This window comes from Pogona vitticeps, chromosome 1 (genome assembly GCF_051106095.1).
Source record: "Pogona vitticeps strain Pit_001003342236 chromosome 1, PviZW2.1, whole genome shotgun sequence".
NCBI lineage: Eukaryota > Metazoa > Chordata > Lepidosauria > Squamata > Agamidae > Pogona > Pogona vitticeps.
Genome location: NC_135783.1, coordinates 116664232 through 116688539, shown reverse-complemented (window position 1 = coordinate 116688539; position 24308 = coordinate 116664232). Strand labels below are relative to the sequence as shown.

At 39.5% G+C, this 24308-nt stretch overlaps 1 protein-coding gene across 5 annotated transcripts in view; it reads left to right on the top strand.

Annotated features, from left to right (window-relative positions):
- Positions 1-24308, top strand: part of FAM135A (family with sequence similarity 135 member A) — a 73118-nt gene that overhangs the window by 20420 nt on the left and 28390 nt on the right. For all 5 annotated transcript variants that reach the window (XM_020785840.3, XM_020785841.3, XM_020785839.3 and 2 more), the window contains exons 4-9: positions 4780-4859; positions 10249-10388; positions 14477-14547; positions 15997-16170; positions 20793-20919; positions 21506-21659. In XM_020785840.3, the coding sequence (XP_020641499.3) occupies positions 4780-4859; positions 10249-10388; positions 14477-14547; positions 15997-16170; positions 20793-20919; positions 21506-21659 (746 nt within the window). The remainder of the gene's footprint in view (positions 1-4779; positions 4860-10248; positions 10389-14476; positions 14548-15996; positions 16171-20792; positions 20920-21505; positions 21660-24308) is intronic.

Here is a 24308-nt window from a genome sequence, read left to right as displayed (position 1 = left end):
GCCACTGGAAGGCAAGCTGGGAGCACCCCCGCCAGGCTCAAGCCTGTTGCCGGTGGTGGTCACAGCAGCAGTGGAAGCCCGGGAGGCTGAGGAGGCTTCGGACTGGTCAGATGCTGCTTTTTCCTTTTTAAAAAACTGTTCTGGGTGGGTTTTGGAGGGTGGGTTTGGACTGGGGGGTTATGTTTCTGTTCTGTGTTGTCGTTTTTGGATTTGTATGTGTGTGTTTTTTTCAGTCCCAGCATGGGACTTGCTCTGTTTATTTTTATTTCTATTTTTGGGTTGTTTTTTTTTTAAATGCTGGAATGGATTAATCCCGTTCCCATGCATTTCAATGGGAAATGGTGCTTCAATTTACAAACATTTCGACTTAATGAACGTCGTTCCAATACAGATTAAGTTCGTAAGTCGAAGTGCCACTGTATTTTGAGATGAAAAATCTCCAGTTCCACCTGCTAATATCTAATTCAGTATTGTAATTTATTGTGTGCACAGTAATTGAGGGACGTGTAGCAAATTGAGGGTTGGTGAAAATTTCCCATACTGATTTACCTTGTATGAATTGATTGTCTTAGGCTGAGAGAGTTCGCAGACTGATAGTAAACATTCACAAAGTGTGTGAAGCTGCAGTTTTAATATAAAACAGACCTTATGTTTCAAAAGTATAGCCAGTGGTTGTACTTTTCATCAGAGGATATCATACAGTTTTCCAGCTGTTTCTCTCACTAAGTTGCTTTCTTTATATCCGTCAGGACACATTGGCATGCATTTTCTTTTGAATAGCCTTTGCAATTAATTTGTGAAATATTGATGATTAGATACATATTTCAGAGTCTTCAAAGAAAATACACATTTTCTCTTCATTTTGCAGTCCCATTTAATAAATGCAAGCTGCCATTTATTTTTTCAAGGAAACTTAGTCTATATATATTGTAATTTGGAAGTTAGTAATATTTTCAGTTAAAGTAAAAGCACTGGAACCAAACTGGCATAAAAAATAAGAAAGGTCAGATCCTATTGGTATTGTGGAAGATCTAAAAACTGTTCTTCATAGTCGAGTGTCCTTGCAGCAACTCTAAGCAATAATATGCTGCATCCAAAAAGCCAGAGTTCTAAAGCCAATAAATTCTTCTCCTTCTTACTACTTACTTTCCCATTTATTTAATCTTGACTGATCAGCAATAGCAATCTGTACTTTTCATTTTTCACTAGATGACCTGATTATTCTGCGTCTCTTGATTTTATGCATTTATGATTTCTTGGTCTCCGTTCATTTACCTTAGTGCTGCTTCATTGGTCATCTTCTAAATCAAAGAAATCCACATTGCAGTTGCTTTCATCTTCTTCATGGCAGCCCATTTTAACCATACAGTATAGAACTGAAAATACAAAACACCTTTCTGTTTGTATTCCCAAAGCTATTTTTAAGTTTTGCTGCAAATTTTTATCACATTCTTCATCTTCAAGAAGCTTCTTAGGGTTGTCTTTGTGCTGACATCTACTGCATGGCTGTGCTGCAGCTGTTCACTATTCAGTGTTTGTTCTTCAGACAGTTTCAAGGTGTTACCATTTGTCAGAACAATTAATATTTTCACTTTGGGTCTTCAACTTCATATTTGGCCTGTTTTCTTTTTTACAGATCATGATGAACTTGGTTTTCTTAACATTCATTTTAGACTATGTCCTTTATTTACTTTGTTGACTTTTACTGAGTAATATTTGCTGAGTATTTAACTCATCAGCTGGTAATACAGTGGTGCCTCGCACAACGAGTGCACCATAGAACGACGAATCCGCACAACGGGGCCGTTCTAGCGATCGCAAATGCGATTGCACACCGACGCCCCCTATGGCTCAAAATCGCAGAGCAAAGGTCGGTAAGCGGTTCGCTTACCGACCTTCGCTTTGCGACCCGCCGATCAGCTGTTCGGTGGCTTCAAAATGACCGCCAGAAGCCCCAAAATGGCCACGCGCAGCGTTTTCGCGCCCTCATTAAGCGAGGGGAGGGCGCGAAAATGGCTGCCGGCCATCGGAGAAACATCGCTGTACGGTGAGTAAAGCTGCTATTGGAACGCATTAAACTAAGTTTAATGCATTCCAATGGCTTTTTTTGATCTGTACAGCGATGTTTTCACACAGCGAGGGACCACTGTAATTGTATCATCTGCAAATCAGATGTTATTGGTAACATCTCCATTGACAGTCATGCAAACATTTCAATCATTGTCTCTCTAAAGGTGTTTTTAGTGTATCAACAGAAAAGGAGGAACAAGAGGACACATTCATATTGTCCTCTTCATATCTCTATGTCCTCTGGTCTTTAACTTTCATTACAGCTTTTTGATGCTAGTACAGATTGTCAGTCATACAAATAGCTTTTTAATCCATATCTTGTTTTCCAACAATTCTGCTAGGCTGCTCTGCTGACTTAGTTAAAGGCTTCCTTTAGTAGTAATTAGAGCAAGCATCCATACCCATGTTATGTCATGACATCATAGCTGAAATACATGTATACCATCACTTCCCAGGTACATGCAGTTAGATGTCTCCTGCCTTTTTTTTAAACATCTTGTAAATTCTGCCATATATTTTAATGGAATCCTTAAGCAAATGTTTCATAAAGCAACTAATGGCTCATTCGTTTATTAAATTAACATTTTATTTAATCAATTACTTTCTGAAAGCCTTTACCCTGATTTATTGCAATTCTTTAAAAATGTAAAAACATAGCTACCCTCTGCAGAATTAGTGTGCTTTGTATTTAGAGGAGAATGGAATTTTAGCTTGTTGACATACCTATCCTGAATTGACCCATATGAGATTATCGTGTTAGGATTAGCAGATAGATACATACATTATATATTAAAAACTATACTATTTTATAACACCAAAATCTTCATTGTGTATTAGAAATCCAGCTGCCTTTGTATTGTTTAGTAATGATATTTGGATTAAGATTATCACATGGGATCTATGTTCTGGGCCCCAAACTGAGAATTATTAGCAAACAGAAAACTGAAAAATAAACAAGGCAGTTTCCCTACACACAGTATAATGTAGATGCATCTTCGTAAACTCTCGTGACTGATTAGAGAAATATTTGGTTGCCCTCAAATTAATGAGGCCAGAGAGTATGCAAAAGAGGTTGGAATAGTGCCGTAATAGCTTAGTCCAGGGCATCCCAGTAACAAAATGTAAAATTTCTGAAGTGAAACCATAGAATAACTTCAATTAACTTCTCTTCAGATGAGTAATATGAACAAATAATTTCAGGAAATCAATGGGCTGCATGAGGGGAAATTTAGGCCTAGAAAGTACCAGTTCAGAAGGTAAGATTTCTTCCCAACTCAGAGATGTCAATAATTATTGCATGAGGTTGTAGGAGCTTGAGAGAGCACTAGCAGTCTTTACCACTTGAAGTGAAAGACCATGGAGAGAGCTGAGAGCTAATCACTATTAAGTAGATCTGTGGGGAACCCTGTGAAATAGACTCTATTTGTCCTTATAAATAATATTGTTTTTATTCTCCTTTTTAATGCTAACAAGGTTAGTTTGTTCCATCAGTTTATTTGTATAAAGTATAAATATTCAGTTTTATTTGTACTGAATGAATCATTATCCTTAATGTGGCTAAGATCCAACCATATATGTCAATATCAAATGCCAGCAGAGTAGAAACTTCCTTCTCCTACCCTTCCTATTGCTGTCCCGTATGATGCCAAAATACATGCTGCAGAGGGTTTCCTAAAAAGGTACTGCGGGAAGGTGAGGTTGTTGACCTTGTAGAAACAGTGGGATCCAGCGAAAGCACATCAGTGGTTATCTGTAATCATTTGTTTTGTTTTTTCAAACTTTGTATTTCCTGCTATTCAGTTGTGCGCCACTTCCGATGCACTCTTGTGGAAAGGTAACAAAGAAGTAAATAGATGATGACAAGATACATTTTGTTCATATCACAGTTTAAATTGCTACTAAAAACCCCTCAGTGTGTTTCCTCCTCCCCCTGAATATATTTTTTCACAATACATATTTTTCCACAATCTCCTTGCCCAGAGGGTCTCTACCTCCAGTAATTCTCTCTCTGTTCATTGACACTTCCGGTGTTTGAAAATTTGCCCTGGGCAATGAAATTGTGGAAAATATAAATATAACCAGAATATGGCAAGCAGAGATGCACTGAGGGTAAGGGTGAGGATGGAAATCATATGACTAAATTCATATCTACTCTGTTTTCTGCCAGAGGATGCACCTCCAAAGAAAGAGGTTAAAAACCCCAGCTTCTCTATACAAAGTTGCAGAGGGACAGTAGCTAGCGTTCTACTCTAAAGAAATCAGCATCACTCAAGCAAACTCCTGAAAATATAGAGCTTCCAAAAATAATCAACATGATTAAAATGTCAGGATAAAAAAAGACTCTAGGAATAACTTCAACAGGAATTGGAAGATGGGTCTAATTACTTCTCATGTCCAAATATTGTTGTCAAGTGTAGACATAAATCCAGTTGGAAAACTTCATTTTTTCCTGATACCTACTAGGCTGTTAGGGGACGTGTTTTCTGTTTCGTTGTCCTTTTTGTAATTGGTAATGGATTATTTCAGTTGCTTTTAATAGCAATGTGATTTGCTGATCTACTACATAATTATTTTTATGATGGGGTCTTTCATGGACTTTGTAAGCAGTCTTGAACACCATGTTTGGAGGGAAGATGGGGTAAAACGTTTGAAATGAATATTTTGCTATAGTAAACAGCATAAGTTTGGGAATAATTTTGTCTGTTGTAGCTTTTACCAGATTCGTGTATCTATGAAGATTCCTCCAAGAGTTCCACATAAAATTGAAGCAAGCTTACTACGTGCGGCCAGTAAGTATGAACATTTTCATGTCTGTTTCGGTTTTTCAAGACTATGTGGTAATTTTATTGCCACTGTCAGTTAGCTGAAGGTGTGTTAAGTAGTTAAGCACCTGGCTTCTAATGGATTGAGTGGTTGATTTTAGTATATGTGAAAAACCTCAATAAATACATTTTAAATTAATTGAAAAAATGTAAAACCTATGATCTAATAGTCAACAGCTAGCAATTTTGTTCGTATGAATACTTCTTACAGTGTGTGTAAACCTGGAGATCATGTATGCAAATATTAATATAAGGCTGTTATAAGGTTGCACAAAATGACTGGGTCTTGACAAAACCCTTAATTCTTAGATAAATCTTATTTTATTCAAATAATGAAGTGGTAGTATTACTATATTTAACAAGCATTCTAAGGGGGCTTCTGAAAATTTGGGAGGGGAGAGGTGGCCAGGAATTGAAGGGTAGTTGTCTATTGCAGCATTAGCGGAGCTTATGTCCATAAGATAAGCTCTTTCTGATCCTTGGCTTAGACAAACACTGTCAGCATAATATTCTTTTTAATCTGTTAACTGCACTTGGTAGTACTTCTTACCCACCAATGACTGACTATTCAAGAACTCTCACTGACCACTGTTAAGATCTGTACTTGTCATGTCTATGTGACTGTTAAAATATCTTAATGGAAATTTCTTAAACCAAGAGTGCAAGCTGCATACACTCTCCCTAAGACTAGCCAGAGCAACTAAAAATAAATAAATAAGAGAATAGCGATATCCGCTCCTGAGCTGGCTGGGTAGTTCAGTGAGTTAGGTATCTGGCTATGAAGCCAGAGGTTGAAAGCTCAATGTCCCACTGTGCCTCCCAGAAAAGCCAGCCTGTACAGCCTTGAACAAGCTGCACAGTGGTTGTTGTGGGTTTTTCGGGCTCTTTGGCCGTGTACTGAAGGTTGTTCTTCCTAACGTTCCACCAGTCTCAGTGGCCGGCATCTTCAGAGGACAGCACTCTGTGCTCTGGTATAGTTGGCTTGAGAGCGCAGTATTTATGGCTGTGAGAGAGGCTTTTGTCTTTTTCTGTAGATGGGTGATTACTGTGTATTGTTGTGGGTGTATTGTTGTGCTAAGGAGAAGAGATCATCGGTCACTGTGGTTGATAGGTGTCATTAGCTGGTCTTTTAGGTGTAGTGATCCCTGGTCCTTGTGGCTGGGTAGAGTTCGTTGACCTTTTGCACTCTGTATTTTTGAGAGCTGGGAGTCAAGTTTTGTTGAGGTTCACACTTTCCTCTTTTTTATTTATTTATTTATTTAATTTATACCCCGCCTATCTGGCCCACCGGACCACTCTAGGCGGCTTCCAAATATAAAATCAAATAATAAAACAGACAAATACATAATAATCAAACAAGAACAGCAGTAAAAATAAAAAGGAAAAGTAAGAAAAAATCAAGAGTTGGCTGGAGGGAAGGCCTGAATAAACAGCCATGTTTTTAATTGGGTTTTTAAAGTGCCCAGCGTGGGGGCCGCGCGAATCGCCAGAGGGAGATTGTTCCAGAGGCGAGGAGCCACCGCCGAGAAGGCCCGGTTTCGTGTCTTCTCCTTCCGGGCCTCTCTCGGCGTCAGGCTCCTCAGCCTCACCTCCTGACTTGCGCGGGTGATCCAGGTAGACCTTGGTGGGAGGAGGCGTTCCGCCAAATATCGAGGTCCTAAACCGTTTAGGGCCTTATAAGTAAGCATTAAAACTTTGAAGTTGACACAGAAAAAGATGGGCAGCCAATGCAATGCGGCCAGCATTGGAGAGATGTGTTGATATTTTCTCACTCCTGTAAGGAGCCTGGCCACTGCATTCTGCACCACCTGAAGTTTCCGTGTCAGCCTCAAAGGCAGCCCCACGTAGAGCGTGTTACAGTGATCTAATCTTGAGATTACGAGCGCATGCACCAAGGTAGTGAGCGCCCCCATGTCGAGATAGGGTCGCAGCCGGGCAATCCGCCAAAGATGGAAAAATGCAGTGCGGACTACCGACGCCACCTGAGTTTCCATGGTGAGCGTCGGGTCCAAATATATGCCGAGGCTGCGGACCCCACTCTTCGCGGCCAAAGTGGTCCCCCAAATGTTAGTGAGCCACCCAAGCCACCTACCACAGGGGCACCCACCCTCAGAACTTCCGTCTTATCTGGATTCAGCCTCAGTCCGTTCTCCTGCATCCATTGCAGTACGGCCCCCAGGCAACGCTGAAGGGAAAGGACAGCATCACCTGCAGTTGATGAAAAGGAGATGTAGAGCTGGGTGTCATCGGCATATTGATGACACGAAGCCCCACATCCCCTAATGACCCCACCCAGCGGCCTCATATAGATGTTAAACAGCATTAGGGAGATAATCAACCCCTGTGGAACCCCACAATTGAGACTCCACGGGGCCGAGACGCTCTCCCCAAGATGAACTCTCTCAGAACGGTCCCCCAAGAAGGAATGGAGCCAGGCAAGTGCCGAGCCACCAATTCCCAACTCAGAGAGCCTCCCCAGGAGGATACCGTGGTCGACGGTATCAAAGGCCGCCGAGATGTCGAGGAGGACCAGCAGGGAGATTTTGCCCCTGTCGGCCTCCCTCAACAGGTAATTTTTTTGTTGAAGTTCTGCTGGTGCTTGTGGATTTCAATGGCTTCCCTGTGCAGTCTGACGTAATGATTGCTGGTGTTTTCCAGTATTTCAGTATTTTGAAATAGAATTTCATGTCCATTTTGTTTTAGGGCATGTTCAGCTACTCCAGATTTTGCCGGTTGTTTTAGTCTGCAGTGTCTCTCATGTTCTTTGATTCTGGTGTGGATGCTTCGTTTTGTGGTTCCAATACAGTGGTGCCTCGCTTAACGAGCGCACCGTATAACGATGAAATCGCATAGCGATCCGTTTTTTTGGATCGCTAATGCGATCGCTCAACGTTTTTCTAATAGGGCAAAATTCGCTTTGCGAAGACTGGTAAGCGTTTCGCTTACCGATCTTCGCAAAACGAAGCCCGACGATCAGCTGTTTGGCGGCCAAAATGGCCGCCGGAAGCCCGGAAATGGCCTAAAATGGCTGCGCGCAGCGTTTTCGCGCCCTCGTTAAGCGAGGCGAGGGCGTGAAAATGACTGCCGGCCATTAAGAAGCATCGCTGAACGGTGAGTATTCCCTGCCCCGTTCAACGATGCTTCAGCATAGCGAAGGTTAATCCAGAACGGATTAACCTCGCTATGCGAGGCACCACTGTATATACCTGGCCATAACTGCAAGGTATCCGGTATACTCCTGCGGTGGTGAGGGGGTCCCTTCTGTCCTTTGCTGACTGTAACATTTGTTGTATTTTTATGGTGGGCTTGAATACTGTTTGTAGGTTGTGTTTTTCAAAAGCTTCCCCATGCGGGGAAATACTTTATTTGTGGGTGGCTGTTTTTCTTCTTCAGATTGGTGGTGTTTTCTTGGTTTGACGGCTCTTGTGATTTCATTTTTGGAGTAGCCATTTGCCTGTAGGGCCCAATTCAGATGGTTGAGTTCAGTGCTGAGAAACTGAGCGTCACAGTTCCAATTTGCACGGTCTACTAGCGTTTTGATTATGCCTCTTTTTTTGTTGTGGGTGGTGGTTGGAGTTTTTGTGTAGGTACCAGTCTGTGTGGGTGGGTTTTCTGTAGACCCTTTATCCCAATCGGAGGTCAGTTTTGCATACAACCATGACATCTAAGAACTGGAGTTTACCCTATATTTCTTTTTCCATGGTGAATTGTATATTTGGGTGGATGCTGTTGAGATGGTACCGGGGTACCGAAGCCAGGGCCAGTTTTTCAAAATGCTCCATGTAGACGTTTGTTATAACCGGGCTGAGGGGGCTCCCCATTATTAACTTTGCTACACTTCAATAAATAAGTTCTGTTTGCAATTACCAGACATGTGCTTGCACAAACATCTTTAGTCTTGTGGATAGAGGTAATCCACTGGTGGCAGTGAGGGAAACAAAGATGGGAACCTTTGTGAGGGCACAAAAAGTAGGTGCTTCATAGAGGTGAATGTCACACCTCTTAATGAGGGTGAAAGAGGAGAGCGCAAAAAAATGGTTTGAAGCTCAACATCAAATAAACTAAGATCATGGCCACTGGTCCCATCTCCTCCTGGCAAATAGAAGGGGAAGATATGGAGGCAGTGACAGATTTTACTTTCTTGGGCTCCATGATCACTGCAGATGGGGACAGCAGCCACAAAATTAAAAGACACCTGCTTCTTGGGAGGAAAGCAATGACAAACCTAGACAGCATCTTAAAAAGCAGAGACATCACCTTGCCAACAAAAAGAATAGTCAAAACTATGGTTTTTCCAGTAGTGATGTATGGAAGCAAGAGCTGGCCCATAAAGGGGGCTGACCACAGAATAATTGATGCTATTGAATTGTGCTGGAGGAGACTCTTGAGAGTCCCCTGGACTGCAAGGAGAACAAACCTATCCATTTTGAAGGAAATCAACCCTGAGTGCTCACTGGAAGGACAGATCCTGAAGCTGAGGCTCCAATACTTTAGCCATCTGATGAGAAGAGAAATCTCCCTGGAAAAGACCCTGACGTTAGGAAAGTGTGAAGGCAAGAGGAGAAGGGGACGACAGAGGACGAGATGGTTGGACAGTGTCATCGAAGCTACCAACATCAATGTGACTCAACTCCGGGAGGCAATGGAAGACAGGAGGGCGCAGCGTGCTCTGGTCCATGGGGTCACGAAGAATCGGACATGACTTAACGACTAAACAACAACAACAACCCATTATGGGTGCTTGGGACAAAAGTTTTGCTCTCAGGCTCATAAAGTTCTCTGTTCCTGCTTTAGGTCATTAACATGCTGGGACCTTTTGCATTTTATGCTACATCTCATGTCCCTCTTTCTCCCTGTGATTAACTGTCTGCTGGCTGACGCTGTATTATGTGCATTTGAGATGTGGGCTGAAATCTGCAAAGGTTTAAACCAGCAGAACTTAATAGTCTTTAAGGTGCCCCATTGTTATTGAAGTTTCAGTGGACTGTTTGTGGAGGGGGGAAGAAAAAAGATCAAGTGTAAGTGCCATTTAAAGCTGTTCCCCACTTCTACTGCATTCCTTTATAATAACTCTGCATCTTGTTGCTTACTGACTCAATTGAATTTATTTCTTCCCTGGAGTTATACACTCAGAGCTGGATTTGGTTTGCAAGTTCCACTGTTATCTCCGAACTTAAATTAAAGCATTTACTTATTTGCTTAACAACAGGTTTTTAATTATCTGAATGACTATTTTCATTTGACCACATTGTGTAAGAATAATAAAACTACTGCTATTACCCACATTTAAAATCATTAGAGGCAATGTTTTGATGTTCTGAATCATAATTAGTTTTTAATATTTTATTGATTTCAGCTGCTGATCTTGCCTTTCCAGCATCAGCCCATGACAATGTAATCTGCAGTAAAACCTTTCAAATTCTCTATAAAAATGAAGAAGTGTCTGTGAATGATGTTATGATCTTCAAAGTCAAAATGCTGTTGGATGAAAGGAAGGTAATACTGTATTCCAGTTCTGTTTATTTAAGTGTTTAAAGTACCTTAAAGACATATCAGGCAGGACTGCTGTGTAGCTCTCCCTTATTCCAAGATTAATGAGGCATAATATAGTCATGATCTTTTCCTCTGCAGCAGGGTCAAAAGTGCAGCAACAGATATATTGATAGACACTCCCACAACATTCCTCAAAGGTGCAATCTTGCACTTCAAAACCATCTCCATATATTCCATGCAAACTAGAAAGTCAGTGAGCATGTGCAACAACAAAAAGGACACGATTTTTATCCATCACAGTGATACCAACCAACTCAGTTTACACACACAGATTCTTTCCATACCCGAGCATAAGCATGCTCCTATGTATAAATAACAGCAAGTCATATATCAGAGCTATCCTATAGAAGGCTGCTATGTAGAAGATGGAGAATAATCCTAACAGTTATTTAAAGAATTCAAAGAATTATAGTGTGAATAATTTAAAGAACAAGAGTTTTAAATTCCCTGGGATGTTAGTGATCCTAGTCACATAATTATATGAATATTGCAGTGGTATTGCAGAAATCAGTGTACCTGGTGTTCAGCAAGGATTGTGAGTGGCTGTGTTCCCCATTATCCTCACTAGTGCATGATGTCAAGTTCCCTGAATTTAACAATTTATGGTCAGAAGAGACCAACTGGTAAATTGTATACCCGTATTTTTTGCTCCATAAGACGCACCGGACGTTAAGACGCACTTAATTTTGAAATACTGAAAATTAAAATAAAATAAAAATATATAAACAGAGCAAGTCCCACACTGGGACTGCCAAAAAAAATCACCAAAAAACAAAGCAACATAGAAACATGCCCCCAGCCCAAATCTACCCTCCAAAACCCACCCAGAACATTTTTTAAAAAGTAAAAAGCAGCAACTAATTTTTAAATACCAAAAAATAAAGTAAAAATAAATAAACAGAGCATGTCTCATGCTGGGACTGCAAAAAAATCACCAAAACACAAAGCAACATAGAAACATACCCCCAGCCCAAATCTACCCTCCAAAACCCACCCAGAACATTTTTTAAAAAGTAAAAAGCAGCAACTAATTTTTAAATACCAAAAAATAAAGTAAAAATAAATAAACAGAGCAAGTCCCATGCTGGGACTGCAAAAAAATCACCAAAACACAAAGCAACATAGAAACATACCCCCAGCCCAAATCTACCCTCCAAAACCCACCCAGAACATTTTTTAAAAAGTAAAAAGCAGCACCTTACCGGTCAAAAGCCTCCTGGAGGTCCTCAGAAGCCAGCGATGGTGGTGGTGGGGGACTCCCCCACGGGGCCTGCTGAGGCCTCCGGAGGCCTGGGAAGCCAGCGATGGTGCCTGGGGGAGGCCCCCACGGGGCCTGCTGAGGCCTCCGGAGGCCTGGGAAGCCAGCGATGGTGGCATGGAGGGGACAGTATTTGCTCCATAAGACGCATGCACTTCCCCCCCAGTTTTTTTGGGAGAAAAAGTGCGTCTTATGGTGCAAAAAATACGGGTAGTTAATTTTGTGTCAGATACATGGTTTCCACCTCTTGAGTAGAGGGAGTATGTTCAGCCATTATCTAGTTCACTGGTTCTTAACCTTAGGTTACTCAGGAGTTTTGGACTGCAACTCCCAGAAGCCTTCACCACCAACTGTGCTGGCTGGGGTTTCTGGGAGTTGCAGTTCAAAAACATCCGAGTAACAAAGGTTAAGAACCACTGATCTAGTTGACCTCAATTAGAGAACGTGGATGGGAGAACCTGGCTCTTGATGTTGTGCATATGTATCTTTTTTTTTCTGAAGGCTCAAGGAAGCGAGATAGCAGAAGTGTAGATGTTCTTATTCTGAGCAGAGTTGTTGAGTCCATCCCTGCCATTGAAGCAGTGGAGTTAGGTTCTTAGTGGCCATTGTTGGGCCCTGAGGCAATGGCTGAAATCCAGTAGTAAATTACAACTAAGGTAGGCCCATAGAATCAGTGAAACAGACAGAGGAGTTGCTCCCTGGATCCCACTGATTCACTGGGCCTATTTTAGTTGTAACTTACTGCCAGATTCCTATATTCACCAGATATTTTAAATTTCATATTATTTGAGAATATTATTATTTGCTATACATTATCTTATTCATTTTTATTGTAGCATATTGTATTATTGTGTTCCAACCTATTATTTTGAGGGAGGCTGATGGAGGGATGCAGCCTTGTTGGTTCATCAGGATCTCTCAGCAGCTACTGATATTGTCAACCACGGTATCCTCCTGGATAGGCTATTGGGTTAGAGGTTAGAGGTCTGGCACTCTGCTGGCTGGGTACAGATGGTTCAGGTTAGGGAGACTATTTTGACCTCATGAACCCTGTGTTATGGGGTCCTGCAGGGGTTGACCATCTTCCCAGTGTTCTTCAACATCTGTGTGAAGCCATTGGGAGAGGTCATCCAGATGCTGACGACACACAAATCTCTCTGTGGCCTGAGCCGGACTGGGCTGCGGAGACAGACCTCCCGCACCCTCCCCCATGCATGCTCCTCCCCACAGCTGCTTTGTGCATGTGTGCCAACGCTGGCGTGAGAGCTCCCCTACCCCTTCATGCATGTGCCTGAGTGCCCGTGTGAAGGGGTGTGTGGGCGGGTGTTCAGGCACTCCTCCGCATGCGCAAAGGGGTGGGGGAGCACTCATGCTGGTGCTGGCGGGCACACACTCCCCCACCGCTTCGCGCATGCGCACTCACATAAGCACAGGGGATGCCCTGCCTTCCTCAGAGGCTCAGCCAGTCTGCGGTTGGGGACCGCTGCTTTACTCATGTGCAGTGGATGCTGTCTGGTTCCTTGAACACTGCCTGGTCTTGATCACGGATTGGACAGAGGCCAGTAATTTGAAACTGAACCTAGACAAGATGGAGATCCTCCTGTCTGGGGCCCTCTCAACTGGTTGAGTGGGACTCTCCCCAAGTTGAATACAGTTACTGTCTCCCTTAGGGATCAGGTTTGCAGCTTGGGAGTTTTCATAGACCTGGCACTCTCAATGGAACAGCCAAAAAAAAGCTAGGTCTGCCTTTTGCCAGGTTCAGCAGATTGCCCAGTTGTGCCTGTACTTAGATGGGAGGTCCCTGAAAATGCTGGTTCATGCACAGGTAGTGTCAAATATCAATGACTATAACGTTTTCTACATGGAGCTGCCTTGAAGCTGATACAGGAACATTAGCAGGTTCAGAATGTGGCGGCTAGGTTGATCTCTGGAGCAAATAAGTTAGATCCTGTCTGTTTAGTCCTGGCTGACCTGCATTATCCACCTGTTCCTTTCCATGCCAGGCTAACATATAAACGCCTCAATGGTTTGGGATATTCATGCCTGTGAGAACATTTATACCAAATGCTGCTCATTCCACCTGGTTCTACCAGACCTTATTGTTAAGGGTGGCTATGTCGAGAGAGGCAAAGAGGGTTTCCACTAAGAAATGGGCCTTTTTGGTGGTGGCTGTGTCACTCTGGAATAGTCTCCCATTGCAGATCTGGCAAGTCTCTGACCTCCAGACTTTTAAGAAGCTAGTAAAAACTGAGTTGTTTAAAAAAGCCTTTAAGGACATTCTTCCCCTTTGGTAGTGATTTGACCCATGGTGTAGCTTTTTTATTATCTTAGAACAGTGTTTCCCAGCCTTAGATTTCTTGGACTAAAACTCTCAGAAGTCTTCACCATTACCTGTGCTAGCTAGGATTTCTGGGAGTTGTAGTCTAAGAACATCTTGGGACCTGAAGTTGGGAACCACAATCGTAGAGGACAATCACCATCATTTAATTATTAGTGTGAGCTTTTCAGTTTTTTCATTATTTGTTTCTGAAGTGGGGAGTGAGGGGATGATTTCTCTTGGCATGATTGCCCAGAGTACTGGATTTTCATTAAATAGGGTAGTATAAAAATGTCATAAATAAATATTAAGAAGATCCCTGTAATTGAAGAGAAATGAAGGTCAGAATATACTCAGCTCAAGTTACTAAATAAATACATCAGGGGTAGGAATGTAGAGTAAAACCATAGGTTCTGTTACTAGAAATGAATGCTTTCTTCAAAATCTCTTTTCTAGATTGAAGAGTCTCTTAATGAAATGAATTTCATGCTGTCTTTAGACCTACACTTTACAGATACAGATTATTCGTAAGTTCAACACTGAATTATTTTTTACTGTTGAATATTACTGTTCTTGCTGTGGCTGTTTTAAGTAGAAAATCTTTCATGTAAAATTCTGTGTATTGGTGTCTTTAAGAAATTCTCCCCCTCCCCCACTGGTGGAAAGTTCCACACACAATTTCATTGTCATGTGGACAATATTAATGTAATGGCAAAGTCTATGGATGAGTATTTTTGAGATCCGTGTTCTCAAAATCACATGCTGAACTGGCTGAATATATGTTACACATTGTAGAGGTTGTAGAAACTTAATGTGCTTATGAGTAATAATTTAACAAAAGGTTTTCCAAGAGTAAATGCCTGAATTTGAATTTTCCAGTGTGTACTTGTGCTAGTATGTTGTTGATGATGTTTAATCATTAAGTCATGTCCAACTCTTCGTGACCCCATGGACCAGAGCACGCCAGGCCCTCCTGTCTTCCACTGCCTCCCGGAGTTGGGTCAAATTCATGTTGGTAGCTTCAATGACACTGTCCATCCATCGGGTCCTCTGTCGTCCCCTTCTCTTGCCTTCACACTTTCCCAATATCAGGGTCTTTTCTAGGCAATCTTATCTTCTCATGAGATGGCCAAAGTATTGGAGCCTCAGCTTCAGGATCTGTCCTTCCATTGAGCACTCAGGGTTGATTTCCTTAATCAAACTTAATCAGTATGTTTCCTTAAACATACTTAATCAGTATGCTCTAATACAGACCAAAAAAGAGCGATGTCCTGTGACAGTTCATGGATGCAACCCACTTCAACAGATGTATGTTGCTGTCTGAATTTGTTGGATGCAGTCCACAGATGTGTATGACAAATAAAACATGTTAGTGTTCAGGGTGCCACAGGACTCTCATCTTAGACTTGAATGTTTTATCATTGTTTCATGTGTATTTGTTGGTGTTTTTCATAGATTTTTAAAATTCACATGGAGATATATATTACTATTAAGTCTGCACATTGCAATGTATGTACATTATAAAGGATTGTACATCTTTGAATATACAGTAGGTCCCAGTGATTTCTCTGGCTAGAACTACTCTAATTCATTGGAAGTCTTGTATCTCAAACAAACCAAGTCTTTCATGAACATGTTCTTACACAGCTGAATAATTGCACAGCACGTAAGATTTCATTTATTTATTTATTTATGGATGAATTAATGAATAAATAATTTTGATCACTGGAGTACTCTCATATGTGGCTTTCCCCAGCACAGCCCTTTCTTATTAACAGGTTTTATAGATAATGTTGCCTTCCACTTGTAGCCCTCCAGGTTTTTCCCACTGCTGCTTCTGTCTTTTTCCTTAACACAAAATAGCTATTAAGTTATACATAGAATAGTTTCTGATCTGGAAATACCACTGTTTGCATTATAATATTCCTGATATTACTTTCAAAAGGATGGTTGTGATTATGCTATTGTTCTTTTAGGCCAGAAGATCTGAACACCTTGCAGCTAATTAGCAGCCGAACACTAAAGTTGCACTTTACCTTACAACGAGGCCTTCATCACTACGTCAATGTCATGTTTGATTACTTTCACCTCTCTGTCATCTCTGTTATAGTCCATGCCTCTTTAGTTGCTCTACATCAGCCACTGATAAGGTAATTAATATAAAGAAAGATGTTTTACATGTTTTGTTTTTCAAAACTAATAGCATGGAAATATGATCTTGATTATTTTTTGTTCTTGGTTTCATTGCAAAAGTATCAGCAATTTCATTTGGAGAATTGTGACTCAATTTGTATACTATATTCACAGTTACCGTATTTTTCCATGTATAAGACTATACTTTTGTCTAAAATCTTTAGACTAAAAATTGAGGGTTGACTTATACATGGAAGTAAGTTGAGGAGATAACAAAAACAAGGGGAGGGGAAAACAGGGAGCAAAGCAATCCTGCAGCACTTTGATCCCTTTCCCCCTACACTTGCTAAGAACCACTTAGATTTCTTAATTTTGGATTAGAAAAGTGGGGGCATCCTATACATCAGGGTGTCCTATACGTAGAAAAATATGGCAATTATCACTTTTACATAGAGCCTGAATTTGAGTGAACAGTAAACTCCACAATAATACTCACTAGGAAATTGTCTGTTCCAGTTTTAAGTTGACAATTGTGATGTGAGGCAGCTGATTTTTATTTTGATAGGTATCTCATTAGCTGCTTTACTTTGGGTAGCCAGTCTTTAATCTTAAGAACATTGGAAAAACCTTCCTGGCTCAAACTGCAGGCCTGGCTGCTCTAGACTTTGTTCACAAAGTTGCTTATGGGAATCCTGATCTTATTCTGTACAATATAGGAAAGGTGGTGGTGATGGTCTGTACTTTTCAGCACTTTTTTTTTGGGGGGGGGGAATATTACTGGAAGTTATTTATACATCTCATTTCCTGCAAAAAATAATATCAATAGAATTTCTTTTAGAATGCCTCCAGATTCAACAGCTATTGCATTTTCTAAAGGTCAGGTAGGTTTCATTGCATTCCACAAGTTCAGCTCCCATTCATAGAACGAATCTTAACTCAATGGGATGGGGATATATCTCCTTCCATCCTGTTCAGTAGATGGGCTATGGCATTTGAGCACCTGCTGTAGATAGGAGGTGATGAAGAGAGCTGTTTCTGTTAGCCTTGTGATATGCATATAACTCTGGATCCAACGTCTTATACATTTTTTTAGAGATTCCAAAGCAAATAATTACTTCTGGTGAGCTAAGGCATCCCCATTGTCTTCTTTGAATGTTCTACTTATTTGCGTGTATCTAAGAATTCACATGCTGAGACCTCCTTGCCTTTTATAAGAGAACATTCCTCTCAGAACCTCTGTGGGTATTGGAGAACCTACCTGAATCTAGTCCAACAAAGTCAGGATTAGTATGCTTTCTCAAGTATTTCTTCTTATACTATGTGTGTTTATGCAGAATTTTTTGTGCTCATGACTGCTGATATAGCTATCTTGCCTTTTATGTGTTCAGAGAAAGAAGTAATGAATTATGTATCTCCTGAACTGTGGTCATTACATGTGGGAAACAAAGGCAAATAATGGTTCATACATTCATATATATTTCATATATTTTAGTCTAGTGTCTCCACTGAATTTTTTAATCATTTGGAATCTGCAATATTCATTGGTCAAAATTATTTTGGCATTAGTTTGCATGGCATAATATGGATCAAGTACCAGAAGCATTTCATTAAAAGTTTCCTATCACACTCTTTTTTTCTTTTTTTGTATCAAGGATCCCTAGGACTTCTGTTTGCACCAAGGAGGCCTTTGGGAACCTCAGGATAGGGAAGAGCCTTTAATAGTATGGTAATTTAAAAAAAAGAAAATGCTGCTGTATCATTGCCAGATCAGCAGTGGTGATCCACTGGTCATTTTTTTTTACTATTAAACACTTCCCACATCCCGAGGCTCCCAGAAACTTCACAGCAAAAAGGAGCCCCAAGCAGCCTTGATGCCAAAAAGGAGGGGAATGGGAGGCTTTTAGTTACCAAAAAGTTACCATATGTTAAGTGCTTCTGGTACCCTGTGCAGGTTACACTGGTGCAAAGTTATGCAACAGGATTTTGCCCACTGATTGGTATATCTTATACATAAACAGGAAGTCAAAAAAGAATAAAATAGGATCCATTAAGAACATAATTATTGTAGATCCACTAATTTTTAGGTATATATTTAATATTACAATAAAATATAACTCCATGATCTTTTCCAAGAGTAGTACGTTTTTTGTTTTTCAGGTTGTACGTAGGAACAGACAAGATGTTTTCATTTATGTTCTCAAAGCATGTTGTTCATGCTTTATGAAGTGTGTTTTAGTATGAGATGCAGTATTAAAGACTGGGAGGAAATGAGCTAATGAGTACATACACTGCAGTAACAGGGATTCTGTGGCAGTAATAGCAAATTAATTTTAAACCTTTGAGCCTAGTCTATATCCCTTTCCTTGCTCAGTTCATGCTGTTAAAGAGCTACGTATCAATCACAGTAAAAAGCCAACAATGAAATACAACATGAACATCACAATAAACATATAGTTGTTGCTTCTTTATGAAGACAGGAACTTTCCACTTACCTGAGTTTTTCGAAGATGATTTGAATGCTGTTTATTGTTAGTGACAAATAGAGGAGTTGAGGTACCTGTCATGAATAGTGTTTTCACTGGTCATTGCCATTTTTCTCTTTTGGTAAAATGTTCCTCTGATGCAGTTGTGTTGTGGCAGCTTTTTGATTTGTCTTGTAGGCAGCTACCATAACTCAGCTGCTTGCTAAAAGTGCCAGAAAGTGGGTCACTAATGATAATAGTATTCTTCCCTGATCATCCTTTACAGTGTATACAGTATCTTTTTATATCGGATGTATTGGTCCATACTCATTCCTGCTATATTTGAAAGGCGTTTCAGTAGAAGAATTATAAGAAGTTACAATACTATGCATACAATCAAATATGTAGTTACTCTTTGGCTTTGGCTGTTTGTGCAGGAATATAATGAGTGTGTGTGTTTGTGCAGAGGTGGGAAGATGCTTCCAAAAATTGGCCTTATAGCAAAACACTAAAAAGTATTTGTGTGCAGCCACAGACTGTATGTGCAACTTCCCCTTCAAACCTTATGATCATGCATCAGCATTCAAACCTGGAACTAATAATACACTAACATTTGTTGGATTCTGATGTCCTTAGCTATGTCTGGTTATGCATGCTTATCATAGCAGTTCTGTCTGTTCTAACATATTGGTCAATCTTAAGCAGCTAACATAATTTACTGGCTGAAATACTGTTCCTTAGCATAGTAAGGCACAACTAGAGGAGACCCTTTGAATCAATGGGGATTTGGTGAGTCAAGTGATTCAGTGGCCTGTTCTAGTTGCAACAGGATTTCAGCCGCTGTCTGATATATAAATGGAGTGTAGTATAACTTTACATCTGTGATTGTCTTCAGGTGGTCTTAAGTGTTGTCTTAAAATTAAAACTGAAAGAGCTTTTTAATGTACAAGCAAAGAGAATGAAAGTTGTAATTTACTTTTCTGCTGTGTTAATGAACATTTCTTTGTTACTTTGCTTTTTCTCCAAGTCTGTCTTTTCCACTAAACAATTTTAGAACAGAAAAAAAAACTCACAGAAATCCTATCGTGCAGTTATGCAAAATGAATAAATTTTAGAGGTAAACTGCCATCAGTTAAGAAATCTCTGTAGATGTTATCTGTAGTACACCAAACTGTAAATGTCTACAGGAATTTATTAACTTAATCGCAATTCATCCCTAAACATTATGCCTTTTGCATTATTGTGCAACAGGATTTCAGCCATCATATGTGTAAACTAAACTGTGCATCTTTTCCCATATGATGTACTTTTTAAATTTAGCAAATAAATGGATTCTTCAGATAGCCCCTAAACATCTGGCTGTACAGGATGTGGTTGTTTCATTGAATAACTATAGTTTTCCTGGAGTTTCTGAAAAGAGTAAAATTTGTGAAAATGAGACCAATTTAAAAAATACTGTAGATCGTGTTGCATCAGTAATTCACAGAATTAAATTATTGGCTGGCATCTAAAAAAAATTCAAAAGTGTTCAAGGACATGGATGATGCAGTAGAATTTGCTTAATGAATCCAAATAAGAAGGAAAGCAATTCCTGGCTCCATCCCCACGTTCATTCCTTTATTTTATGCTTCTTCTGGACTTTCTGGAATGGCATGAAGTACATGGGAAATGCAAGTGGATGGAGAGAGAGACAGAGAAAAAATGGAAGACCTGAGTTGCACAAGAAGTGCCTTCTTTTCTACAAAATATTTTTAGATTTAAGCCATAGATTGAATTTAAAAATGAGACACTCAGACCATTTGAAATTCATTCACCCTCGTTTAAAAAGTGATCATGAACCGGAAGTGATGCTGCTGATTGAGAATGCTAACTTAGAGTTGTGTTTGCTGCCTAAAATTAGCTATGTTTTATTTGTATTTTGGCCAATGTTATCAAATTACTTACATGCAATCATCTAAAATTGTGTTTGCAGTACTTTCTTCATTTCTTTTATACCAAAACTGTGTTGTTATTGTTACAACAGTTAACATTGCTCATCATTGGAGGCGAGTAGCCATAGTTAATGCAGATACTAAATAAACTGAATGGGATATCTTTTAGAATTCTGCTCCCATCTGTCTCTAATTCATCCTTTATTTCTGTTACACATCTTTAATTATGCTCTCATTTAATTTTAGCTTTCCTCGCCCAACCAAGAATACTTGGCTAAACAGAAATGCACCAACACAGAACAGGGATTCTGTGATTCCATCGCTTGAAAGCGTTGTCTTTGGCAACAGTTACACTAAACAGTTAACAGCTGATGTAAGATTATAATCATTTGTCTCTTTGACTTTTTAATAAGCTAGAAGGAATAAATATTCAACAGTGTTACTTTTAACATGCAAAACAGTTTTGTTACAATGCTGTTTAACACCAAATGAATGCATGCCTTCAAGAATCTGATAAATTAAAAGGAGTACTTGTGTATTTTCCTATGATACTGCATACTAGATACAGTTCTATAATGCTTTGGGGTTTGTTTGAAATTTTTATTAATTAATTGTTAAATCTACTGAAAATTCTCCTGCTAGTCTTCACACAAAAGTGAGATCTACTACATTCAGTAAGGCCCAGTACTGAAGAAGTGTATAAGAAAAGACTGCTGCCTTTGGCTGAGAACTAGGATCTCCTGTATGTGTGACCAAGTAGCTTCCCCTTCATCCAATACCAATGCCTCATAGCTTCTGCTCTGACATGATTCCACATTTCAAGCAGACTTTCACATGGAATCTGAAGTTGTATATGGATGTAGAGTGCCATTTGTCGTGCATTGGGCTCTGTGCATAATTTCTGTGTACAACTTATTTTTTTACCTACTGATCTGATAATTGTATAAATCTGTCTTTAGGGCTGCAGTTTTGTAGTAGCAGAACCTTTCTTGAATCACGCTTACAATCTCCACCGTACCCTTTGTGCCAGTTTGCTACTAGCATTCAAAGGATTGCACAGCTATTTCACCACTTTATCAAAAGAACTGCCTTCCTGTCAGAAATTAGATGCAGGTATGTGAAATGAATGCTTCTTTTGTTCTGCCTCATGGCAAAACTGTTGTACTACTTTATCTATAAGGAATATCTTGAAATGAGTGGAGATAAATGTAATAATAGTTCAGGCAGTATAGAACAGTACCTCGGGTTTAATTAATTCTGCAGGCTGGTCTTTTTTAATGTATTTTTTGACTTCAGGATATGCACTCTCTATTTTCTTTGAAAAACAAATCTAAATTGCAGTTTGTGTCCTGTAGGCTAAGATAGTGTGTTAATTCGTCTGTGCTGAATGGCAGAGTGTGTGTATGTATATGTTATATGGTACATATAATGTACATATAACATATGTATACATATATAATTGTACCATTTAGCACATATTCTATGAATAGTACAGCACTACTCACCTATAAGACATTGCTTTCAATGTGGCTTTAAAATCACTGTGATGAATCTGAAGTTTAGGGCATACAAGGCAAAAATATTTTCAGGGTGCTTGCTGTGTACTCACAGCAGACATTTATTTGTTCATAGTAGCATGACATCTTTTATTATTATGGGGAGGGTAGGCTGTGATATAGTATGAAGTCCATATATGAATTTTAAAAGGAGTGTGTACATTTTTACAGTCCTAGTGCTTTAGAAAACCTGTTTATCAACAGGACTATAAATTTACTAAGTACTGTATATCATACATTTAAAGCCAAGTTTAGGTTTATACTTTCTAAGCAGAACGTCTTGTGCAACAGTAATTTGAAAATAGGTTTTGAAAGAGTTTCTAGCTTTTTAAAGTAAGCTGGAAAGACCATCCTCTGGTTTGACCTCTTAAACATATCTATGGTCCACATACATGTTTTTCCCATTTTAGCCCCCCTCCAAAAAAAAGCCAAAAAAATCCTTAGGCAGATAGACTGTTGTTGTTGTTTTTCTTTTTTCAGATTTGAAAATGTTGAAAGTATAGGGTCAGTAGAGCAAAAGGGAAATAAATTCAAAGTCTGCTCATGATACCTTCTGGTTGCATAAATCCTTTAGAGACAAAATTATAAAATATCACAGCCACATTCCTGATCAACATGTCACCATAATTGTAGCTTTATTGGGCACAATTATTTTAATGCATGACTTGAGTTCAAATGTGATTGGAATTAATACTAACAGAAATAAAACATTTCTTCATTTCTTAAGAAGCTAAAACCTCATAGTTAATACATTATGTTACACGTACAATAGTCTCTGATTCTGCCATCAGGTCTTATAGATATTTCCAAGCTATATTAATTGATTATAATATAGCACAAATAATGTAATTAATCTACAATTAATATGCATATGTCTAATATCATTGCAAGTAAAACATTTCTTGTGGAAGCAAAGGACCCTGATTTTCCAAACACCCAGAGTCATGGAAGGACCCCCATGAATAGTGGAACTCTCCCTCATCAGACTTGTCACCTTCCATGTGTAGGAGGGTAAAGAAACCATGGACAGAGGGGTGAGGTAGAGTGCTCCCTTCTACTTATAATGAGCTTACTCTCCTAGATTCTATAGAAACATGGTTTTCTACTGGGCAAATATAGCTCTTCCTAACTTTTTGCATCTGTAGGAAACTGTTCTAACTTAGAGATGCAACACAGCAAAATATGGGACAGTTGTCTGCAATACAACAACATTTGGAAAAAGCAGCCTCAGGGTTTGCACAGTAATTGTTGGTTGGCTAGGGAGTTGTAGTCTTGACATTTGGAAGGCGGCAGGTTGCCCACTCCAATCTCTATAGAACATTATATCCTGAAACGTCAATGATAAAACATTGCTGTGTGTGCACTATTGCCCCCTGTATACTAAACCAAGTTTATGTGAATTTTCCAGGGTATTTGTATGCAGAACCCTGTCTCTCCATTTAGAATATTTTTATTGGATTATTACATCTAGAATGGCCATAAATTTCTTTCTACACTTACATACCATATACTGTATTGTTGACCAAAACCTAATTCCAGTGTTGCACTAGTGCTGAAGCACTAGTATGATTGAACCTAGTTCCCATCCCTGCCCCTAGTTCTAGTGACACATGGAAACTGGTTCTGGCAGGTTTTCCAAGCCCTTGCAACCAAGTTTAGGGATGCATAGGAAACTGTAGTTGGGATGGAGAACAGCAGCCTCCCAGTGCTGCTAATGGAAACTGTTCTGTCAATGAATGGCAGCCATTGGATCCTGGCCAAAGCCCCACGATTTATTTTACCAGTGCCATTTGTAAAATTGCTATTATAAAGGCATAGTTTCTTTATAAAAATGTGCCATGAAGGCATTTGTGAATGCCCCCATCTAGTCTAGCCTTATTAATAAACTTTTTCCCCCAAGTATACTGGTATTCTTAATTTAAATGAACAATATTAGTTTTAAAATGTGTTTCAATAATGAATACCATCCAAAAAAATATAGACGATGCTATTCTAATTTGTAAAAATTAAATCAAACCCTATGTTGAAAATATTGATAATTATTAAATTATTAACCAATTTTGAAACTTAACAAAGGAATAGTTTTCAGTATATTATGCTTCTGTTGCTGCCATTTTCTTTATTAATGTTTTATTTGTGAATTTTTAAAGATTCAGTTATTTAATATTGTAATTTGGCTTATGTATTTGACAAAATGTTTAATGTC